This window comes from Lepisma saccharinum, chromosome 3 (genome assembly GCF_977018435.1).
Source record: "Lepisma saccharinum chromosome 3, izLepSacc3.1, whole genome shotgun sequence".
NCBI lineage: Eukaryota > Metazoa > Arthropoda > Insecta > Zygentoma > Lepismatidae > Lepisma > Lepisma saccharinum.
The window spans coordinates 11533739-11552462 of record NC_139231.1 but is presented as its reverse complement, the minus strand read 5'-3'; the positions used below and the strand labels follow the sequence as shown (position 1 = coordinate 11552462).

The following is an 18724-nucleotide window of genomic DNA, read 5'->3' as shown; positions in this document are numbered from 1 at the left end:
ATTTACGTCTGTTTCATTTATATTTTCATCATCATTTGAATCCTGCAAAACATCAAATCTATTTGACAGTTTAATTTGGTAATCTTTCTTAATTCTTTCATCAGTAAACTTGTAAACTTTCCTGTATCAAATTTTAGAACTTTTAGATTTTGTTGCTTATGATTTATCACTGAGAGTCTTTCTCTTAATTTAGCAATTACTAAATAATGTAATGTAAAGTAATATAAATTATAGAAATTTTTAGTGCCTTGTAATGATTCCATGCCAACGTTAATTGTGTCCTTACTGTATATAAGTGATCATATGTATTTTGTTACTCATAATGCAAAAGATTATTATTGAAAGTGAGGCTCATTTTTATTTGGAAGATATGGCATTTTGGTATCAGTTGTATAAGCCGGAGACACATTAAACTCGTTTATTTTCAAATAAAAATCATTGCTACCTACCTCATATGCATAGCAGAACATTTTTCAAGCTGGGGATCACTTTTTCCCCATGAAAATAGCGTTATTTTTAACATTATAATCATTTATTGGTTGTTGCTAATTCGGCGATCAAATTTTGACTCACATTGTCTATCGTCAGCTGATATGCAGTATCGTCAGCTGATGTGCAGTGTTTCCAAACTTATGAACCAATAAATGCCGCACAAACTATTCACAAAAGGTTTTTAAGCTAAAATTGAGGATAGACTACTTTACGTCCTTATCTGCATGGTGATTTCTTCTTTGCGTTCACGGTGCTCGATCGTGGTGCGGCACCCGGCATCTCTTTGGGTAAGTATCTTTTTCTTTTTACACTTTCTGTTCACGATAGCCCCACTATCCATTCACGGGCTCGAGGTATGCCTACGAGGTTAGGTTAGGCCTGTTAGGTTAGGTTCCAATAGCACTCATTTCACCCCTAAATATGTGCTTCATCATCTAAAAAATTCCTCAGTACATTCAATTGCGCATATCCGGACAACATCGGTTTTTCTCGATTTATTCCTTCAGGAAATTTTTGCTCGCTTTGGGATTTACGTTGTTGAATTCCTTATAAAATAAGCTTTCCAACGATATATGACACGTATTCCTTAGGAAAAGGACGTAAACTAGAGTGTTACCTTAAATTGGAAAAAAAACCTACTCACACGTCATCTTGTAAAACTACCGCGTGGTTGCTACACTGACAGGGGGTTACGTAATCGAACGCACGGAACATTTGATTCACATAGTCGACGGTAATGGTGGCACGAGCTATCGTACAATGGAGATGCATGAATGACGAAAAATACCTTACTTACAGGCCAAATAAGTTGCATAATTCGAAAAAACAATTTCCCCGGCTTCAGAAAGTCGTCAAGAACGCAATTCCGTAAGTACTTTCTCGTCTTTTCTCCTGTAAATTTGAAGAAATCCATCTCCGACTTATACAACTGTTACCGGCATTTTATTATGAAAACTGTATTGTGTTTGTTTGAAATTTCCTTTCCGCAAGAATATTCTCTATAGGTTGTTTAAGAAGTATCACTTAAGTCAATAATTGCAGTTTTTACTGCAGACAGTTATTTAATTGTATACATGTTGTATCATCACTGTTTACAATATTTACACATGCCCTTATAATATTTTCTTCAATTTATTCAATGTGACTTACTTGAAAGTAACAGAAAATTGCAGTTTGTGACTTATGTGCCTTTCCCCAAACACCCTAGATCAGTGGTCTTCAGCCTAGGGGTTGTATGCAGCCTGCTGAAACAAATGAACACAATGCAATCCAGAGACTGAAACTGTTTAGATGTGGGTATGTTATATTGCAAGTGGTGGTTCAAAAAAGGTGAGAAGACTGCTGAAGCTGTCTCACCATTACGATCTGAATTCACCACAAGATTTCAAGACCTTAAGTCACATAACAACACTTTCAGTGTAGGTGTCGAAGATGCTCCAGGTAGCATGCAAATGGAAGTTATCAAATTGCATTATAATAGTGGACGCGATGCAGTTGTACACCAAATATGTGAGACCGTCAGAATTCCCTTCTCTGTGTAATCATGCCCTGTTCATTGCATCCCTGTTCGGTCTGTATGTGTGCGAAGAATTATTTTCCAAAATGAAAAAAAAAAAATGATCGAAGTTTAGGAATCAACTGACCAAAACACACCTTGAAAACTGTCTGCGAGTAGCATATCCAACTTCATGGCAAATATTGACATGCAAGTGAAGGATGAACAATCACAGTCCTCTCATTAAAGGAGTAAATGACAATTCTTGTGTATAAATGGTTAACATGCTTTTTAAAAACAAAATAATAGTTTTGTTCATTATGCTTATTTGTTGTATTGAAGTTGTTTAATTAACCATGTTTTATCAGTAAACAGTATAGTAAATGAATGTATCTTGAACAACGGAAACACTATAATTATTTGTAAAGCTACCACTGCCTCTGTGAAAGTGCTTGAAACAGTGCGGTCTGTCAGTCCCTTATAGAATATGAAAATGGCCCACTATGGGAAAAACATTGAAGACCACTGCCCTAAATATTTAGTTTAATATTCACAGTGAGTAACTAAACAGTGCATGAAATTCATGAAAAGTACACCATCCAGCACAAAGCACTTGAAAGTTTCATATTTCTAGAGTACTTTGTAGTTTGAAACTTCAATACTCACATTTTACAAAATGAAAATAGAATATACAAGTAATGTATTCTGAGTTGATTTTTAAAATCTTGGATGTGTTAGCCTGCACTTAAATTTCAACCCAATGATGTTTTTTTCTTTATTTACAACATTTTTCTCCCCAGGGAAAATTAACGGCACGTGAAAGGATTGATTTACTTTGTGATGATGGAAGTTTTGTGGAGTATGATATGTTTGCAGAACACACTTGTACAGACTTTGATATGTACAAGAAGAAGGTAAGTTGACATTTTTTTACCCTTGATCCTTTGTATCCTGCGTAAAAAAATGAAAAAAATTTGCATGGCTTATGAAGGTTATTTTGTCTATGTATGATGTTTTCTGTTGTGTTTACCTTTGCAGAGATGTGCTATGCTGAAGTAAAGTACCTCTGTTTCCTTAACCCGACGTAGTACAGTCCGAAGGCTTCATGCAAGTGAATATAGCACTCAAAAGTACCAGGCCTGTAGAGAGTATAGGCTGGGGGGGGGGGGGAGGCTGATGCCTAGGGCACCATTGCCAAAGGTTCCCGCCATTCACACCTTTCCTTCCCCTCAAGTTAACAGTCAGAATGTACAACGGAGAAATTTACACTTGGAATTTTCTGTTTCCCAGAGTGGTAGTAATAGTGCATTTTTAAAGATATTCTTCAGACACTTAGGACATAACTGAAATATCCTTAAATATTGTAATATTTTTTTAAATCAGAAATGCAAACTACGAATCTTCAAATGTAAAGTATATTATTTTAATGAGTTTTTTTTTCCTCATTTCAAAAATTGTGGGATAGAAATATCAAACCACAGCATAAGAAAAAAATATCAAAGGATACACATAAAATGTCGGTTCTTGGTAGAAGGGGGAGGGGATGGTGCAAACCACAATCCTGCCTATGGTGCCAAAGTATCTAGCTGCGGCACTGAAAACGACAATCCAAAAAATTTCATAAATGCAAAATATTAATGACCAAAGTCAATAAATTTACAATGAATATCAATTATTTTACATTAAAATGTATTGTAAAATAAAGTAATCAAACATGAAGAACTGGAATCTTACAAAATCAAAATAGAAGTGAAACTATTGTTAAGAGTGCTAGATTTATTGGTGTTTAATGTTGTTAGGTTAGAAGTTTTGCTGATAGCAATTTTCGACATTCTTGTTAGAATTTCTAAGTTTTGTGATGTTATCATAATGTTATTTGCAAGAATTTTTTTGTCACTATTTAAGTGTGCATGTAACAGGTTTTTACAAGAAATTAACTTAAGACCTTAAAAAAATATATAAATTGTTTGGACTAGAATAATTCCAATAAAAGAATGGCGAAAATACTCCAAGGTAGGTTTTTTACATTAGCCACACCTTGAGGTCAATTATCTTGGTTATTTGTGGTTTCTGCACCTTGAAACACATTTTATAGTGCATTACAATCTATCAATCAAAAAATAATTAAACATAACTCTCAAGGGAGACCCCCCTTGCTGATATGAAAAATACACTGAATTGTTTATGGTAGATTTATTTCCTTTTCCAACCATGGAGTCATTGTTTGATCAGGGTTCTACCAGTCAAGAAATCAACAGGTAGGTCAAGAATTTTTGCTATTTTTTTACAGTATAGTGAATTTACATTGTTATATATCTGTACTGGGATTTGATAAAATTGAATATTTGGAAATCTGAAATTGTATTTAGTTTTGGTTATGATTTTTTTTTTCTTAAGATTTACATTCTTATATGCGCGAAGTTTTGTAAAAATATTAAAGTAATGTCGCCATTCCCCAGGATGAAGTCTGAAGCATTACTTTTCACATGCATCAATAAATAAAGCATGTCTAAATCTTTTGTTACAGCTTCAGTTTTCATCTTACGCTGCCTTGTGGTAGGAGTTTTTCATTAAATAAAAATATCTATTTTCTTAATTCCTAACTACGCCTGAGTAAGGGGCAATTAAATACATGTTAAGAAAAAGTGGAAAAAAATTTAAGAAAAAGTCAAGAATTTTGGATTTGTTGTTTTGGTAGACACCCTGTTGATCAAATTAGTGGGAAAACCAGTTTAGGTTTTGTTGGTATTCTGTATTTGCAATATATTCTAGTGTAAAATCAATTTATCCTTTATTTTACAAGTATATAAAATTTGCTTTGGTAAAGTTCTCCCATGGGCTTTGCACCACCCCCTGAAGGCATACAGGGGGTGTGGAGTTAGGCCCCACACTTTCTTGATCTCGGCCAAAGATGGGCTGATGTGATCTGTGGCTGCCTTTACCCCCCAGAGTTTCCTCCAGGTACACGCTTTATATGATGCTGGGTGGGTGCCGGAACCACTTGAACAGGTGGATAAAATCTCCCCCTGGGTCTCTTGCATGGTAGTCAGATGTGTTGTAATATGCTGTGTTTGCAATCTTTTGCTCCTTTTGCATGGAGGTCCTGGGTTTGATACCGGTGAAGGTACATTGCACATTGCTTCGAATTCCATTTTAAACTGTACGTTCAGTCCCAATTAGCCTAAAAGTCAATTTTTGTTTGTGGTTTTCAAAGAATCATAGAAAATATATTTCCTAGTTTCATCACTATGATGTTTGAAACTAACTAACCTCTCACTACTGCCATACAGGATCAATATGACTCACTGTTGCAGAAATTTCCTCTTCAGATTCATTATTTGCAAAAAGAGTAAATTGTTCTCGTACACTTTTGGTTCTATTTCAACCCAAATCAAAACTTCCAACAATGCAGCTATTGTAATTCTTGACTTTCCAAAACAATGTTGAGAGAGTAGTATTCTTGTCAACTGGTTAAAACTAATTATTTCCACTGCCAATATATGGCATCTGACAGTATTATGAAGTCAACTTTGCCTCAAACATACATGCAAGGGGTTAAATAAAAGAAAATACAACATTAAAATAAAAGTTACCGAAAGCATATTTTCATTATGTAATATAGAAATAGTTAGTGAAAAATAACCTCAGCACTTCCTCTTCAGATTCGACGCAAGTACAGTCACGGACACTTCTGGGTTGTAACGATTCCATTGAAAGTCAATGCGTTCATTACAACCCAGAACTGTCCGTGACTGTACAAGTAAGACTCAGCAGTGATGAAAAACAATTAACACACCTCATCTAGCAGTTTAAATTTAAAATTAGTGGTTACAATGCATTTGCACAAGAAACATGGCACAAATATACCCCTTGGTTCATTCATAATAGGAGTGTATTGTAAAGGATGGGCTGTGCTCATCACCCATCTTTGTGGATAGTAATTGTATGATGGGCTATGCCCATTGCATGTCAGGAATGTGTTTGCACAATTAAATAATATTGTATTAACTCTTGTACAAGCCAGAAAAATGCACATGGAAGCTTTATGCTGGGATCTAATGCTTAATTGGAAAATTAACTTTAAGTCGTCATAGGCTAGTCCCTACAATAGGATCTTACCATGCAGTCAACATAGCTGGATTGAGAATGATGCACAAGTCTCATGAACCAAGCCAGCCAAGTTTGTCTTGAATAATGACTACTGAAAATGAGTGGAGCAAGTTGAACTAATCTTTAGTTTATGAACACTTTAGGGTTTATCAATTTAGAGATTCTGAAGGCACAATATATATATATATATATGTATTTTTGGATGGCCAAGAAAATCTGGATTCAGAAAAATTAGCTCTCCGGGTATTGGAGGGAATCCAGACATCGGAGGTAAAACGGATTTCAGAAGGAATTCAGATTTCGAAGCGAGAAGGATTACGAAGGGAAAAATAATTTCGAACCATGTTTTCAATAATCGTCCCATGAATTAAAGAATATACTCTAATGTGCCATCCAAGTATTAGCCTTTCTTCCACGTAGTATGAGACTCGTGTGTCTGCTGGACTCGCAGTCAGTACGTTCCTACTTGGAGCTTGTTTTGTGGTTTTGTAATCTGCAAATGTGTGTTTGTGTTTTTCCTCTTTTCTTTTTTCATCTTATCACAATTCATCCTCTTCTTTGCGATTAGCCACAAGATGAAGAAAAGCGAAATAAAATAAAAGAAATAAATCAAATCAGTTAATGCAGTCATTCGTTTACCTAATAATGTATGGTTTTAATTTAAAGGCATAAGATAAAATACAGCAGTCAGTTCACGAGGAGATCTCGAATCGAGGGTAGATGGAATTTGGGGTTAAAAGGAAGGACCGGTCCATTTGCAGATGTTAGGGGTAGCAGAAAGTCTTCCGCTGCGATCTAGTGTCTTTTTTGGAAGTGGGTAGGAGTTGATTTGAGTCCAGGCACGTAGCCAAGATTTTATTTCGGAGGAGAGCTCATCCCTTATCAGCACAGGCGTTGCCAGAAATATTTGTAGAGGGGGCAGGCCACTGATAAAACTTGATTAGTACAAATAATAATGACAATAATAACTATTATAAGTTACTAAAAATAAACCAATTTTAATCCAAATTTATTATTGTTATTATTATTATTATGCAAATGGAGAGACTTTGCTACTTGATGCACCGTATGAGTGAATATCCAACACAAGTGTTGTCCATTATTTTTCTTACGTTTTGTACAGTTAGTGTACTGAAATTCACAGTTATTGGATTTTGTTATAACTTTTACACATTACTTTAAAAAAATTGCTTAAAAAGTTAGGGGCAAATTTTACTCATAAAGTTTACATTGTGTGACCTCTCACAAAGAAAAGTATACATTTTGAGAGCTGTGAATCCATTTATTCTTTGGATTAAATTGTAGAATATAAAAGTATAATCTTGTTCTTCTATTATACACTAAACTTTTTTCTATCTATTATTTAATCCTGCTATGGAAGTAAAATTTATTACCACTATACACTATTTAACTTTTGTTTTGCTTATCCTGCACATAATGTAGACTGTATTTCAAATAATTAAAATATATATATATCAGGGTGGCGACAGACCTGGAAAACCTGGAAAACCGGGAAAAGTCAGGGAATTTGAGGTGTCAAAAAAAGTCAGGGAAATGTCCGGGAATTTCGTCTTCATTGACTTCGAACACTCTTTTGACGAAAATTGTTATAACTCGGGCAGTATGGGAGCAATCTACTTCGGATAACTTTTGTTTCGCAGCTAAAACATCAGCGCATGCAACGATGTACAATTTAGAACACCAGACCGAGGAAGGGGGGCTTTGGGGGGCACGTCCCCCGAATTTCAATGTAAAAAACAAAAGTCTGTAGTTTGCCCCCCCTCTTCTCCCACTATTTTGGGGAGAAGGCGCGAACTTTAGTATTCTTTTCAAAGAATGGTCATTTCTCAAGAGAATGAAACATGTTTTATGTTCTTGGGTGCCATACAAGTTGAATAATAAGCCAAAATGTGATTTTTTTTTACGAAAAATAGGTAATTTGCATTTTTGGAGGAAAATTGTTATAACTCGGGCACTAAGGGAGCAATGTACTTCGGATATGTTTTGTTTTGCAGATAAAACACCATAGCATGCAACCGTGTACAATTCAGAACGCCGAACCGAGGAAGGGGGGTTTGGGGGTGCGACTACCGAATTTCAATGAAAAAAAACACAAAAATCTCGAGTTTACCCCCTCTTCTCCCGCTATTTGGGAAGAAGGCGCGAACTTTAGTATTCTTTTCAAAGAATGGACATTTCTCAAGAGAAGGAAACATGTTTCATGTTCTTTGGTGCCATACAAGTTGAATAATATACCAAAATGTGATTTTTTTTTCCAAAAAATAGGTAATTTGCATGTTTGGAGGAAAATTGTTATAACTCTGGTACTATTGGAGCAATCTACTTCGAATAAGTTTTGGTTTTCAGCTAGAACATCATAGCATGCAACCGTATACAATTCAGAACACCGAACTGAGGAAGGGGGGTTTGGGGGCGCGACCACCTAATTTCAATGAAAAAAACAACATAAAAATCTGGAGTTTACCTCCTCTTCTCCCGGTATTTTTGGGAGAAGACGCAAACCTTAGTATTCTCTTTAAAGAATAGACGTTTCCAAAGAGATTGAAACATGTTTCATGTTCTTGGGTGCCATACAAATTGAATAATGAGCCAAAATGTGAAACTCTTTTCGGAAATGTGGCATGGATATGTTGCGGAGGTTGGGGGGAGGTTGGTCATTAATATGAATTTCCCAGGCTTGCTGCAGACCTGTGTCAGAGTTTCCACCCAAACATAAGAGTATGAAGGTCCAAAAAGCACATTCATTTCGTAATCAGCACCATGATACCATATGGTATCATCGGGCAGTACGACCTTACTCTGATGATACCATATGGTATCATCGGAGGAGTAAAGGTTAAGCCTCTAAATATTACGTGCAAAATGCATTAAATTATCATTTTTTCTTGTCCGTATGGGAGTAGTAAGGGGACTTGTCAACAGATGGGGGGATAAGAGCGGCTGGTGCCGTCCGATAGTTGTCGGACTTCGTAGTAAGGCATTTTGTTGGGCAAACTGAAGGAACATGGTAACAAATATGTTCCATTGATACATACGATTTTTGTCGAATATCGCCACCCGACAAAGTATCTCACTACAACATGCGACAGAAATTGCATGGACTGCAACATCCAACAAAAATCGCTTGCATAAACAAGAAGAGCTTTAGACTGCAAATATGCTGCTGGAATTTTATTACTCTTCTGGCTCACTTCACCTTATTTAATGTAGCAGTGCTTACGAAGGCTTTCTTTTATCATCCTGACGTATTACTGGTTTCGCACAAGTTAACATACGTTTACAATGACATGCAATATTCATAGATATCAAGAAGAATCCAACCAAACGGGATATACATAATTGAATTCTATCACGAAAAAGTGAAACATAAATCTGCATTGGTGAACGTTTTAAAAATTGGCAAGTGCATGCTCCCAACCTCAAATTTACTGCAGCACTAGTACTGCAATGAAATAACGCCACTCTCTGTCCTGTCTGTTTAATCTCGTGAGAGATGGTCTTAAATCTCTCACTGAGTGAAGTTAATGTCCAATATTATGAAATAAAATACTAATAATAAATACGTAAATATTTTAATATCATATTTACTCGAATCATTCAATCATAACAGCAAATCACTTCCTTCAAGAATTCACTTTTCTCTGCCAGCCCTGCTAAATTTTCACTTTCCATCTACTGATTTATACGAGGGGTGGCCAGAAAGTAATTTCCAATTAGTAGGTACTTTGATTTTTCGCAAACGCCAAAACCGTGAAAAATTGTAATTACTGCGAAATTATGTTTAGGAATGTGCAGTGATGTTTGGACACATTTTTCGCCCGTTCGAAATATCGAAATAATGCGAATTTGGCAAAAAATGCGAATTGTTAGCGTTTTCAGCGATTTTTTTTAAAGAAATGTCTTAAAACAACGAAAAATTCCATGAAATCCACCATTCTTGTCTTTTGTAGGCCATGTTTGTGTACGTAGAACATGCAAGTTTCCCAACATTTTACTCAAGACTAAACTATAGAGTTATACGTACGTGGAATAATTCCGACAGCCACATTAAATCATTTATTTCCTACGATTTTTTCAACTTCTATCAAAACCATTTGCATCACAGAGCAAAGTAGCAGGGTTATAACAGAAGATCGACTGCGTATCTACCGTCACACGGGAGCCACATCTTCGTATTTGTCGCACGAGATATGTTTTGAATTACCAAGCTAAGTGCGCACTATGCGAGAGACCCGGGGTCGATCCCTGCGGGGGAGAACCGGGATGTTTTCCACCTATTCAAACTGCTCCGGTGCCCACCCAGCATCATATGAAGCTGGTACCTTGAGGAAACTTTGAGGGATAAAGGTAGCCAGGAGTGTGGTGCTGATCACATCACCAGTAGTAGGGTTTGTGGTACAACCAGGACCGGAAAGTATGAACCCCCCTCTGGCAGATTTGTCTACACTTAAAACTTGCTCAACATGCCCATATGAGCTTTTTGCTCAAGTGTGGAACCCCGTCTAATCCAAGATTTTTGTAAAAATGCCCTCGGGAATTTCCTGAGAAAGTATGACCCCCCTCAGATTGATTTGCCTACACTTATAAAAGGCACTTCTGTGAGATTGTTGTCCATAAACCTGTCAAAAATATGCTTGATATTTTTTTTGGCCACACCTAAAACTACGCCAAACGTATTAACACACACACACCCACACACACACACACACACCCCCACCCACACACACACACACCCCCACCCACACACACACACACACACACACACACATATTTACTTCCGGTTTAAGTTCAATTGGGCACCAGGCTCAACTTGTATATCTAGTATTAAGACAATATAATATGCAAAAATCTTCTAGAATTGCTCTGTGACTCTCTCATTCCTTACATCATAAACATATGATTTTTCCCCTATGAGAATAACACTACATATGGTGTCATCAGGTAATGCCTCATGGAATTCACAGATAATTTTAATATTTGTCCTATCATTAACCACAACTTGTTTTCTTTTTGAAGTGTTGATTACAAACATGGGTCTCTGTGCTTTGAATTCATCTGGTGTGTAATACATGTCAGTATTGCCAGTAGTGACCCTTTTGTATGCTGTAAATGCTTCATATAATTTAAGGAAATCATCCTTGGAAATGTCTAAATTATAATTTTCTCTAGGAAATACCTCATTTCTGCCATTTTTAAGATATATGTTCTTGATGTTGCAGTTATCAAATCTACTTGATTTTTTTTCCTGATTATTGTGTCTTCCAGTCTGAAACAGAACCACCACAAAATCCGGCATGTCGTATTGTATACTGGAGAATGAATTTGTAGCATCAAACACATAATAAGTACCAGCGGCAGGCTTCTGTACACATTGATATGTATAAAATTGTAAAGGTACTTGTGGATTTTTTATTATATCTGCATTGTATTTAAGAGCATAACTGGCCTCATATTCAACAACTGGGTTTCTTAGCTCCATAGTCTGAATAATGCATTTGCCTTCATCAGGTAGGGTATTGGGCAGAGCTTCCCCTGTAGAGTTTAATGTGCTGTACCTCATCAAAGCATTATTATCATTGGCAGCTCTTCTAAATGTGATTCTTAAACCACCCTTCCACATAATATCTTTGTAATCTGAATAGAATCCTGGCAACAGGCGCATAGGGAACAGCACTGTGTGGCTCTTAGATATAATTTTATCACCAGCCTCAAATCCACCTATTTTGTAGTAAGAAGCCTCGGTTTTGGATAATTTTAGTGTGGCCAAAGCTGTGGAGGTAATGCCGGGATAATCCACTCTGTTTATAACAACACCATGTTTTCTGATCTCAATTTCAGAGAACAGATGCGGCACAAAATTATCTATCAATCTTATATTTGAATTTGCCGGATAATCTGTTCCATCGAGCTTTACAACATCAAATTTGATGTATAAATCTGCTCTGTGGGGGTGTATAAAGCCATCCCCTACATCAAGATCAACCTCAATTTCTGTGTTGGGTTGATTTAAATTTGCAAATGTCCTCCTGTTTGGGGGGAATGATTGTAGCTCATAACTCTCAATATTTTCCATTTTTTTTGTATGTATTTTTATTTAAATATTAATCTCTATGATAGCAGTTGTTGTGGCTCCAGCAAAATCAACTAATTCTTCTTTTTCATTAGTGACCATCAACTCAATGTTATCTATTCTATTATGGCACACAGGAAAATATAATGTTGGGGATGGAGTGTAGATGATTGGCTCCATAAATTCAGAATTAGGTTTAAATGTTGCAATGATCCCAGTTTGTTTGTGAGTGCCTATGCCATTTGATTTGGTGATCATACCCTCGGCCACATTACAGTGAATATTCAGAGTCTCTATGGCTAAGAATTTAGGTATATTAATAGCAGTGTGTTTGATAGCTGGTTCAAGTTTTGTGTTGTTCTCAAAGCCTAACAGCTCTCCTATAGTACCCAGATCCACTGTTTCTGTAGCAGATACAATCTCTACTCTGTGAGTGACAGAATTTTGAGTTAATACTATACCTCTGGGTAATTGAGCATTTAGAGTGGACAGATTATATTGCCCTGGAGTGATGACAATTTTTTGATCCCCTACTGCAATTTTGTTGTTGTGGTGTGTAATATTAGGGATCAAGTACATGCCATAAAATGCTCTGAGAGCTATTGTTTTGGGATACACTATATCATCATGTAATTTGAGTTTCAATATTGAATTTTGGCTGGTGAGATGGAATACCCCCATGATGTTTCAAATACCACAAGGCGTTTTGAAAATTTTCAATTGATGGTTTATTTATTTGAGACATATATCTAAGAACAGATAAACACAAATGTCCACAATTAACATCTTTGAAGTTTTGAACACGGGCATTATTGTAATAAAGATTAGCTGATTTTAGATATTTTACTAAATTTTCAGGTGGATCACCTCCAAATGAATCAAACACAAATGCCTCATTGTTTAAATATTTAAGATAACAAATCCAGTGAGTGCCCTGATTTTTGTACTTATCCAAATTAACAATGCCACACTCTTTGTTGAGTGGTTGTTCTGGTAAAGAATCAGACATGTACACACCTCTAAAATTTTTGATGCCCAGTGGCTTGATTAAAGCTTCAATATCTTGGTTTGTAAGCGGCTCTTGTTTTTTTAAACTTATTCATGGCTCTCTTAACACCTTTGCCTTGTTTCTCCATGGCCAGGTTATGGCGCTTCAATTCATCTAATTCTGCCCTATTTTTCTTGGCATCTATTACTGTTTTTGCTATGGCAGCTGATCCCCCAGCCAAGCTCCCAACAGCCCCAAGTGCTGCTAAGATGGCCGGGATAGTAAATATGAAACCCCCCACATGTGATTTTTCCTGGATTGTTGTATTTTTTTTAATTGGGGGTTACTAAGCAACAATTTCATACCATGGCCCTTGGCAATACAAGAGCTTTTTTTCTTGCGCTGCTTTTTGGTTAAAAGACTATCAATAGTTTTAAGAGATTTAAGACCTGCATAAGGTATTTGATACATAACACCCTTGGCCTTCATTGTAGGTTTATTATATACATATTCACAGCCCCCACCCCAGTTTTTGTTTGGTGTTCATAGCTATGGTGGTCCCCAATGCTGCTATTTTTTCACTTAAAGAAGCATCTTTGCTTACAAATCTACCAAATGCAGCCTCTTCTAATTTCTTGTCTGCAACATGTCTCTTGTCAAGATCAGTATGTGTGTTGTATGCTATGTCATGGTCTCTACAAGCAGCATCTAGGGGATTAACACCAGGATCACCTCTGTTTAATCTATGGTCCAATTTTGTACCGGGACCACAATACTGATAGCCTGGAATATGTAGTTCAAATGGCAGCTTGTTTATAATGTCATTAAACAACCCCCGGCCCTCAGAAATATTCCAAAATTTAGGTGGTAGAGTATTAATAATTTTTATAAGATATCCAATCCCCTTAGTGTCATTCACTATAAAATTAGACAATTTTGTGCTTATCATGTCCATAATTCCAACCTTTTCATTGTAAAAATTGTGGTTGCCAGCATTTTCCTCCCCAGCTATCACCAATAACCTATCTACAAGTTTCCTGACATCATCAACCCAGACAAATTCTTTAGGCAGGGTGTTGTATTGTTTGATTCCACTGCCAGTCTTGATCTGTGACCATATGGGCTTGATTAAATTGTTGTATTTTGCTCCACTGCTAGACTTGACTCTTTTTTGTGTGGGATCATTGTTCTGGTATAGAGCATCTGATTTTATTAATATTTCTTTGTAATGTTCATAATCTTGATCTGTATAGCTGCCAGGCCTCTTCCTAGTCATCAGTTCCCACAATCCAGGTGTGCCGGGATATTTAACAAAACCACCTCTTTGTCCAAGATGAGATTCTGAATATACAATGAGATCATCTCCCATAAATGTTACTCTGAAATTGCCAATTCTATGTATGATGCTACCATCACGCTCTGTGTCAGCATATAAGCCAAAGACCTCATCTTTGTTGTCTTTAGGTGTGCTTAAATATTTTTGAGCAAGAGGACCCAATTCAATAGGATCCTGAGTAGCTTCAATTCTTCGAGGAGCAAGAGGACTAGGTGTATGAATACTGGAAAGTGGGGTGATTGGATAATCTAATATGTTCCTAGCAGCTACAGGTACAAGCTCTGTGATCAAATTTTGATTTTGCTCTGTAACAGTTTTGATATTTTTACCTAATTCACTAATAGCATCAATAATAGGCTGTTCTGTTTGTTTGTGTTGTTCATAAATTCCTCGGTTCTGTGATTTCCATCCCTTAAATCTTTTTACAAGATAATCTCTTAATTTAAGATCATCAATGATTGGCCTTTTCATGGTTATTTATATATGTTTCAATGTCTAGAAAATTGTTGATTTTATTTCTGTATTTGCCACTATTGGATTTTCTTGTCATATCAATTGTGACAAACCCATAACTGTCCTGGTTCCAGCACCTACTGCAAAACTTGGAAAAATCATTGTAGCTCAAGTCCCCACCTACATATTCATCATGTATGTGTTTGAGGTTGGTATGATCTTGATGAAACACACATATAGAATTGCTGTTGTCTCGGATCAGCTGCTTCGGTATTTTAGAAAAAGTCTGTGCCAGGTAGAAGCAATCAATGTTTTTGTGTCGGCCCTGTGTAAAGAAATTTCTAACCTTGTTTTGATTATCCAGTATAATGTCATCAAACACAACAACAGAATTATCGAGACATTCATGAAGTGGCTTAACATCTGATTCAAAAGTGGCTATATCCAATCCATCATATAGCTTCATCAGCTGCTGATATTTTAATTGTTCCAAGCTCTTAGAGAAAACATACAAGTGCCTGTTTTTCCAGTCTAACCAGTTTGGTGCCAATAAAAAATTATCAATCATTAGTGTAGTTTTACCACAAGCTGATGGCCCAACAATAAGACATCTAATATTATCAGGCAGCAACTTGCCATTTCTCTTAATCTGCTGTTCAGGTTCTGGCAGCCTTTTTATAACATCCCAGGTGCTCATATTATCACTTTGTCTGCATCGATCCAGCTGTGTTCTGGAAGTCCTAGCCATTTGACAAGTAACTTGTTGCCTTTTCTGCGGATGATTTTTTCTATGAGATATGTGTCAGGCTGTTTAGTTTTGCTGAGTTCTTCTTCATAGAATCTGCCTTTGAGAATTTCTCCTCGGTGATCTTTTATTATATATGTGTTAAGGGTCCCAGGTTTAACTTGAACCACTGTAAATAATTCAGTGCTCCAGTTTCTTGTAAAGCCTCTTTTGAATAAGTGCTTATATTTGCTGATTCTTACTTGATCACCCACCTTGTATTTGGCCTTTCTTGTTGTTGGCTGGTATCTAGGATAATAAACAGTCCTGATCAATTTTTGCTCATCAGATGAAGTTACTTCAGAGGGTTTCATGTTGATTGTGGAATGAACCGAGTTGTTATATTTATGTAGAAGTTCTGGAAGAATATTAAGCCATTTATAATTACCTTGAAGTGTAAATTGTTTATACATAAGATTTTTTAGGGTTTTGTTGAATCTCTCTACAATTGAGGCTTTGAGATCACTGTAACTCGAATAATGTTTTATTGACTGGCTTTTAATAAATTGTTGGAACACAGAATTATAAAATTCTTTGCCATTATCTGTTTGCAAATAGCGCGGTGATCTTCCACTCTGATTGATGATTGTCCTGAAGGCTTCTGTAACACATTTTCCAGTCTTGGATTTGAGTGGCACAGCCCAGGCAAATTTTGAAAATGTGTCTATTACAGTGAGTAGATACTTGTAGCCCTTGTTGATTTTGTCTAAGTTTTTCAGCTGTCCACTTGCCATCTCAATCAAGTCGCTCTGCCATAAATCATCTATGCCTTTTGTGACTACTGGCAGTCTCTTATAATTATGTCTGGCTTGTCTGTGTAATTCATCAACAATAATTTGTCTAGACATAATATGAAAACAGGAATATTGCAACTATGGGGTGTTCAGCAGCTGATACTGCAGGATTTTCTAAATATAATTTGTCCCCTATTTGTATTTTAAATTCCAAAGTGCCATCATCTTCAGCATAGGCTGTTTCTAATGTATTGGGATCTGTAAAATCCTCTAACTCTACACTGGTGATTTTTGGTTTGTTGTCAGCATTTGTTATTGATAAGGTGGGGTAGTGGTGTGCCTGTGGTTGAAGCCAATATTTGATCTTGATTGGTCTCAGTGTGCCACCAACAAAAAACTGGTAATAAAATTGAGCAGGGGACAGCATATATATTTTGCCACCTGGTGTAAATGGTGAATCATATTCTTTGTTGGGGATGCTGTACAATTCAAGAATTACTGTATGTTTTGGATTCTCGATTATGCCTGTTATTTCTTTTTCTGCTGTAAGCAATCTGCTTGTTACAGATTCAAGGTGCTCATTGATGGTCCTAACAACATCATCATGGCCTGGCTTGATTTTTATGTCCACAACAAGTTTCTTGTATTGTTGCACAATTTCTTGAAGCTGGGTGGCAAAAACAGACAGGGCATTTGCTTGATTGGATTCCATGGTCCCTAGCTGTTGCTTGATATTGGCTACAATTTGTTGCAAATTTTCAATAACTGCCAATTTTGAATTTTGAGCAGTAAGATCATGGACCTGTCTTCTGATATCCTCAAACAGGGCATGCAGTTCATTAATATGTTGATTGTTTCGAAGAGTTGCCACTGTCTGAGTAAGTTGTTTGATCTCTGTCTGGATATTCTTGATATCTTCTGATTTCAATATGCGATTCACTGCTCTCTTAATATTTTTAAGTTCCTGTGATGTAGGCAGATTTGTTACAGTATTTTGCAAAGATTCAAGTGCCAATTTCACATTATTTAATTCAGAAGCATCAGCCACATTTTGCATAGCATCTTGGAGCAGGGCTATATCTGCCTGAGTGGGTGTTGATTGTTGTAAAATTTCAAGTTTTGTTTGGATATCATCGATCAAGTGATGAAAATGAGATAGTTCAGATTCAGTGTTGAGGTTTTCAAGCTTTGTGATCTGTTGCTGGACACTGACAAGTGTGTCTACAATACCAGGCAGGCGGGATTCTAGAAATTCTTGTACATTTGTCAAATCACTTTGCACTGCTGCTATTGTACCCTCAAGATGGGTTATGGTACTTTGAATTTTTCCAAAATCTTCATATGTTTCAAGTTGCAGCTTAATGTTAGCAACACTCCGAGTTATTGCACTCAAAGCATCAGAAGATGGCAAGTTGTTCATAAAATTTTCAAGGGGCTCAGATTAGGTATTTGGAGTGATTGAATCTGTTCCTTTAGAGTGGAAATCACTAGATCAAAATCTTCTTGTGATTTTATGCTTTTGACAATTGTTTGGAGCTGTGTCTGGACATTATTTATCTGCTCTTCCAATTGTTGTTTCAATTGCTCAGAGTTGGTGGCCTGGGTCTTAAATTTGGCTTCAAGAGCTGCTACAGCTTCTTCTAAACTTTGAAAATTATCTAATGTGGCCAAATCAGTATATTTCTGAAGCAATAATTTGAGTTCTGAGTCAATTTTAAGAAGAGGGTCCATGCATTGTGTTTGTAAATTTGTAATTTCTAGTTGAAGACTGGCATTGAGTGTGGTTTGTAAAGCTTGTAAATCACTTCTTAATTTCTTGAATCTGACATCAAGCATCAGAATCTCATCACTGTGATCTTCATGCCTTGTATGGCCAAATATATCATTAGGCATTTTGTTTTAGTGGTTATTTATTATAGAATATCTGATTCTTAATTCTATAAAAAAGGGTATAAGCTTGTCATAGGATCCAGGGACCTCAATATATAAGCAGTCACCAGCAGAAACAGTATATACAGTGCCAGAAATCATGTTTGAGTGCTTAATTCTATAAATATTTCTCCCTACTGAAATCTTGACATTACCCTCAGGGGTTGTAATAAATTGTAATTGACCACCTACAGGTAATTGGTAATGATTTAAATTATTGTTAAATATGTACAATGTTTTACCTGTTTCATCATCAACATCTGTAAGTATGCCGTTCAGATGAATAATTAACAAAGCACTTAGTTTAGATAA

General features: G+C 36.3%; 1 protein-coding gene across 1 annotated transcript in view; it reads left to right on the top strand.

Annotated features, from left to right (window-relative positions):
- Positions 1-18724, top strand: part of LOC145985703 (propionyl-CoA carboxylase beta chain, mitochondrial-like) — a 68091-nt gene that overhangs the window by 4459 nt on the left and 44908 nt on the right. Inside the window, exon 2 of the mRNA XM_083119768.1 lies at positions 2788-2901. Coding sequence (XP_082975894.1) covers positions 2788-2901 — 114 coding nt within the window. The remainder of the gene's footprint in view (positions 1-2787; positions 2902-18724) is intronic.